A 6,642-nucleotide genomic window follows, 5' to 3' on the forward strand; every position below is an offset into this window, starting at 1 on the left:
TTAAACCATTTTTTATGTCTCTTCTTTTTTTTGTGGTGGGGGGGCAGGACATGGCTGAGCCCAGCTCTGGGGAGAGGGATACAGTGGGTGTTGTGTGTCTGGTTGTGGGGGGTCTCCACCCCCAGGGGCCAGGAGCCACTCCAACTGCCAGTTGGGTTGACCCACATCTGGCACCCCCTGGGGGTCCTCATTGGCCACTGCACGGTGACCCCTCAAGACTTCCCCCATCCCCCCAGGCCGCTTCAGCCCCCACCATGGGGATTGCAGTGGGTCTATTGCCCCCTCCCAGTTTTGCCCCTTGGTCACTGCAGGCTGCAATTGGGTAGGTTCATGCCTGATCCCCAATGGCTACTGCAGGGTGCCTGCCCTGGCCACCCACCCCCATGATGATTGCAATGGCTCTTGTGCCCCCTAGTGGTGCCCCTTGATCACTGCAGGCTGAAATTGGGTAGATTCATGCCCAGAGCCCCATGAGGTTCCCTGTTGGCTACTGCATGATGCCCACCCCCTGAGAGCCCCTCTGCCCCCCCCCACCGCTTACCCATGGGGGCTGCAATGGGTCTAGTGCCATCAAGTATTGCCTCTTACCCACGCCCCCTCAGACCTCTCTGGCCCAGTGCACCCTCGTGCACCCCTCACACCAGACCTGGTCAGTCCCCCTCCCTGTCGTGGGTGCCCCCCCCCAGCCTTTTCACAGGGTGAAAAGTGGGTTGTCGGCATGTTGGCTGTGGCAGTTGGAGAGCATAGTGTGCATGCAGGTGTATTGGCTGTGGTGTGTTCTGCATGTGTGTGCAGGGATGTGATGTGCATGTGAGGTTTTTGTGCATGGGTGTGCGTGTGCTGGGTAGATGCATATAGTGAGGTGTGTTGGGCCATCTAGTCTGTGTAACGTGTTATGCGTGAGCTGTACATAGTTTGTGTTACCTGTGTGGCTGTGTGTATGGGGGTATTATGTAGGTGTCTGAATGAGGTGGGAGTTGTGTGGGTGTGACATCTGTGTGTGGGAGGGCGGGGTGTGTGTGTGTGTGTATGGAGGGGATGTGTGTATGTGGAGGAGGGTGTTTGTGTGTTGCCTGTGTGTGTGTTCGCACACACTATGTATTCTATATTGTATGTGGTGCTTGAGGAGTGTGTGTATACACATCCACACACACCATACAGAATACATAGCATGCGCACACTTCATACAGCATAGCACACATGCATACACAGTACCTTCCCTGTGTGTGTATGTGTAGTGTGGTATGTATTCTGTATGATGTGTGTGTGGTGCTTGTGGGGTGCTTGCACCCCCCCGCAACGCAGTGTGCTGTTTGTGGGGGGGGGGCAATCCCCCCAGGGTCTGTCCCCCCCCACTCCTTCATCCTCTTGCCTCAGCCACCCTTCCCGCCCTGCCCCCCCCACAGCAGGGGGCACTGGGCCAGGGGCAAAGAACTCTGAGCCTGTGATATCAGAGTGTGATGTCACCAACAGGGGACGCTGTAACCTGTGACATCAGCCAGCTGCCTGCTTTCACAGCTGTGATATCACTGATGCTGCTACCATAGCTGTGACATCACTGCTTGAGATGGTGTTGTGACTGTGACATCACCAATGATGCTACCCTGGCTGGTGACATCATGGCCCGAGGTGGTGTCTAGTTGCAGGGCTGTGACATCACTCCTCAAGGTGGTGCCATGACTGTGACATCACCAATGATGCTGGGCCTACAACTGTGTGATGTCAGAGTGTATAAGGCAGCTTCATCCTGTCAACAATGATCAAATACCAGGGGGGATGATGTCAGCTAATGCAATATGGTCACAGCTGTGATGTCAGCGGGTGGAAGGAGGAGAGAACACCCCACCATTATGATGTTACAGCTTACAACACCCCCGTTACCGTGACATCACCAGGTCAGCCCCAATCTGACACCTGGGATGTGGCAGAGACATCATGAAGGTGATGTCACAGGCTGCGGCTCTGTTGTCAGAGGCACCAGCCCAATGACATCATAGAGCGGGGGGAGGGGAATGAGACAATTCACCCAGGGTGATGTCACAGGCCTCTGCTGCTCACCATGACCTCCGAATGCTGTCTTGTGATGGCAGAGGTGTGCAGCCCCACCTCCTCCTCACACGAGCCCTACAGTGGCCCCCTTCTCTGCCCCCCCAACCCCTCTGTCCAAGCAGCGAATGGGACCCAGGCGTCCTGCGCCTGGGCACAGCAATTGCATAGATTTCCAGGTCCCGGCCTACGTACAGCACCAAGCGCGGGGTGGGGGGAAATAGAGGCACACAGCCCCTGGCTGGCTACTGCCTCCCCATCCCCTGTGGCACATTGCGGTCATCCTTGTCCAGACCTGGCCTCTCAATGACAGGGAGTATCTGTTTTCAACCCCTCCAACATCTCTCCAGTCAGCAACAAATTCAGCTCCAGGATCCAGCCAATGAGGGGGGTTCTCAGCCCCAAAACAAGGGAAAACCAGTACTATTTTCAACCGTCAACAAAATGTCACCCCACTGGAGGAGATTTTCAGTCCAATTTTCAGCCATTGAGGGGAATTTTGAAAAATGATGCCATTTTCAAACGAAGCAAGGAAAAAGGTGCCATTTTCAACCCCTCCAAGATGTCTCTGACCCGTGACATATTTGGCTCTGAGATTCAGCCAATGACAGATTTGCAACCTCAAAACTGGCTAAAACCAGTGCCATTTTTAACCCCAGATCACCGGAAAAAGACACTGTTTTCAGCCCCTCCAAGATCTCTCCAACCCATGACACATTTAGCTCCAAGCTCCAGCCCATGAGAGGGATTTTCAGGTGCAAAGTGGGATCAACCAATGCAATTTTCAACCCCAGATCATGGGAAAAAATGCTATCTTCAACCCTTTCAAGATCTCGCCAACCTGCAACAAATTCGGCTCCAAGATCCAGCCAAAGAGGGGGGTCCTCAGCCCCAAAATGGGGTCAAACCAGCGCCATTTTCAACCACCAAGAAAATGTCACCATTGAAGAGGGTTTTTCAGTCCAATTTTTAGCCAATGGGGGGATTCACTGCTCAAATCATGGGAAACCAATGGTATTTTCAACCCTCTAAAAATCTCTCTGACCTGTGACATGTTCAGCTCCAGGATCCAGCCAATGAGTGGGATTTTCAAGTGCAAAGTAGGATCAACCAATGCCATTTTCAACCCCACATCATGGGAAAAAATGCGATTTTCAACTCCTCCAAGATTTCTCTGACCCGCAACAGGTTTGGCTCTGAGATCCGGCCAATGAGGGGGGTCCTCAGTCTCAAAACAGAAAAACCAGTGCCATTTTCAACCCCCTACAAAATGTCATGGTTGGAGGGGATTTTCAATCCAATTTTCTGTCAATGAAGGGAATTTTTGGCTCAAATGGGGGAAAACCAATGCCATTTTCCAACCCAGAGCAATGAAAATTACACCATTTTTAACCCCTCCAAGATCTCTCTGACACACAACATGTTTGGCACCATGATCCAGCCCACAAGAGTGATTTTGATTCGCAAAGTGTGATCAACCAATGCAATTTTCAACCCCAGATCACAGAAAAAAAATGCTGTTTTCAACCCCTTTAAGATCTCTCCAATTAGCGGCCCATTTGGCTCTGAGATCTGGCCAATGAGGGGGGGGTTCTCAGCCCCAAAACCAGTAAAACCAGTGCCATTTTCAACCCCCTATGAAAACAGCATCCTATTGAAGGGGATTTTTCAGCCCAATTTTCAGCTAATGACGGGAAATTCTGACTGAAATGGGGAAAAAACAATACCATTTTCAAAAATGGAGCAAGGAAAAAGATGCCATTTTCAACCTCTCCAAGATCTCTTGAAACTGTGAGACATTCAACTCCAAGATCCAACCAGTAAGGGGGATCTGGAGACCCCAAACTGGGCAAAACCACTGCCATTTTCAGCCCCAGATCATGGGGAAAAGATGCCATTTTCAGTCCCTCCAAGATCTCTCCAACCCATAACATGTTTGGCTCTGAGAAAATGGAAAAACCAATGCTATTTTCAACCCCGCCTGCACTAGCTCACAATTGGAGGGGATTTTCTGTCTAATTTTCAGCCAATGAGGGGACTTCATGGTTCAAAATTTCATGGGAAAAACTGATGCCATTTTCAAATATGGAGCAAAGAAAGAGATGCCATTTTCAGCCCCTCCAAGGCATCTCCAACCCATGACACATTCGGCTCTGAGATCCGGCCAGTGAGGGGGGGGGTCTCCGCCCCCAAACATGGAAGAAACGTTATTTTCAACCGCTGACAAAACATCAACCTTGGAGAGGATTTTCAGTCCAGTTTTCAACCAATGTGGGGAACTCCTGGCTCAAATGGGGGGGAAAAGCAATGCCATTTTCAAACACAGATCACGTAACAAGACGCCATTTTCAACTCCTCCAAGGAGTCCCTGCCCTGCAACATGTTTAGCTCCAGGATCCGGCCAATGGGGGTGCCCCAAAACTGGGTAAAATCAATGCCATTTTCAATCCTAGATCATGGGGGAATAATGCCATTTTGGCCAATGAGGGGGATCATCAGCTGCAAAGTGGGATCAATCAATGCAATTCTCAACCCCAGCTCCCGGAATAAAATGCTGTTTCAACCCCTCCAAGATCTCTCCAACTAGGACACATTCGACTCCAAGATCCAGGCAATGAGGGGAATTTATAGCTTAAATGGGGAAAACCGATGCCATTTTCAAATATGGAGCAAGGAAAAAAAATGCTGTGTTCAACCCCTCCAAGATCTCTCCAGCCAATGAGGGGGGGTCCTCAGTCCTCCCAGGTCCCACCCCCAGCTTCAGCTCCCTCCACAACCAAAGAGGATTTTTAACCAGCAAAATTTAGCCTGGGAAGGAAATTCGCGGCCTCTCCCACGAGCGGAAATGTCCGTCTCCCAAAATTCAGCCAGTGGGGGAAGCTTGTGGCTCCTGAATCCCCTAAAAAGCCAACGAACCCTATGGGAGGGGGCGGGGCTTGCTTTTATTAACCCCTGTTCCACCAGCGCATTCAGATTACTCCCCCACACACACACTGATGGGAGGCCACATAATCCACCCTAATTGGGGGTGGGGCTTATGAGGGTGGGGGTGGGGCTACAGGGGTGGGGCTGGCCTTTTCAAGCCCACTGATGGCCTAAGGGGGGCGGAGCTTGCCAGCTAGGAGAGGCAGGGCTCCGGGTAGAAGGGGGGGCAGGGCTTGCTTCCCGTAACCCTTTCATGTCCAAAACCGGCAGCGGGGGGGTGGGACTTCAGCGAAAGGGGGTTGGAACTCTTAAACCAATAGCTCCCAAAGCAGGCAGATGGGGGCGGGGCCAGGCTGGGAGGGCAGGCTGCAGACAGGACAGGGGTGGAGCCTCACCCACAGCTCTTAACCCTTTCGTTCCCAGAGCGGGGGGCGGGTCTAGGCTGGGAGGGCAGGGCTTCAGCCAGGAGGGGGGGTACAGCCTCACCCCCAGACCTTAACCCTTTCACTCCCTGCTCTGCCAAAGCCAGGAGGGGGGCATGGCTCCCCCCAGCTGGCGGGGCTTACCAGGCACCCTCTTAACCCCCTCCCAGGGGCATGGGCAGGGCTTGCCAGCAGTGGGCGGGGCTCCACAGGGCAAGGCTGGTGGTCCTTAACCCTTTCAGGGCGCTCCAGCGCAGTCTCTCCGGCAGCGGGACAGGTGATGCAGATGGCTCGGGTTCAGGGTGAATTCACGGGGTTTTGGTTCCTTCACAGTGTTGGGTGGTTTTTTTTGTATTTTTTCTTGCTTTTTTTTTTTCTTTTTCTTTTTTTTCCCCTCGTTTTCTCTCTCTCTCTCTCACTCCGGCGCCGCGGGAGCAGGTCCCGGCTCCTCTTCCCCTCGCTCGCGCGCCTAAAGCCCTTGGATGGGGAGTCCCCGGCGCCGCTGCCACCCCTAGAGCCTCAGCAGCAGGGTCACAAAGGCCGACGCCAGCAGCCCCAAGACAATGGGAGACCCCAGGCCCAGCCCAGCCGCGCTCTCCAGGGCATCAGGGCCTGCAAAAGAGTTGGGGGGGCGGTGGTCAGGACACTTGGGTTGTTTCCTGGGTCTGGGAGAACAGAGGAAGGACGGGGCTGGGATGCCAGACGCCTGGGTCCTCCCCAGCGCTCGGAGGGGAGAGGGGTCTGGAAGTGAGAGCAGGGGGGCTGGGAGCCTGGACACCTGGGTTCTCTCCAGCTCTGAGAGGAGAGTGGGGTCCAGGGGCGGGAGCAAGGGGCGCTGAGAGCCCAGATGCCTGGGTCCTCCCCAGCTCAGGGGGTGGGGGGTGGCTGTAGGGTGAGAGCAGTGGGGGTTGGGAGCCCAGACGCCTGGGTCCTCCCAGCCCAGGGAGCAGGGCAGGGGCAGAGGGACGTACGGATGAGCCTCAGGCTGATGCTGGAGGTGCCCAGCTTGTTGGAGGCCAGGCAGGTGTAGTTGCCGTAGTGCCAGGCGCTGACGTTGGCGAAGTGCAGCATGGAGCGTGTGCGCTCATTGCGGATCTCCAGTCCCTCCAGGCGCCCAGTCAGCCTGCAGGGGCAGGAACCGTCAACCCACCCCCCATCAACCCAAACAACCCTCCATCCAATCGTCAGCACACCCCCAACCCTCAACCCAACCAACGCCCCCGCACCATCAACCCAATCAACCCTCCAC

At 54.2% G+C, this 6,642-nt stretch overlaps 1 protein-coding gene across 1 annotated transcript in view; it reads right to left on the minus strand.

Moving 5' to 3' along the window:
* Window positions 1-4,956: 4,956 nt before the first annotated feature.
* The window catches only part of IGLON5 (IgLON family member 5), an 11,693-nt gene continuing 10,007 nt past the window's right edge, over window positions 4,957-6,642 (minus strand). The window contains exons 7-8 of the mRNA XM_006037768.2: window positions 6,365-6,516; window positions 4,957-6,005 (exon numbers count right to left, since the gene is read on the minus strand). Coding sequence (XP_006037830.2) covers window positions 5,905-6,005; window positions 6,365-6,516 — 253 coding nt within the window. The 3' untranslated portion in view covers window positions 4,957-5,904. The remainder of the gene's footprint in view (window positions 6,006-6,364; window positions 6,517-6,642) is intronic.

This window comes from Alligator sinensis, unplaced genomic scaffold (genome assembly GCF_000455745.1).
Source record: "Alligator sinensis unplaced genomic scaffold, ASM45574v1 scaffold1434_1, whole genome shotgun sequence".
Taxonomy (NCBI): Eukaryota; Metazoa; Chordata; order Crocodylia; family Alligatoridae; genus Alligator; species Alligator sinensis.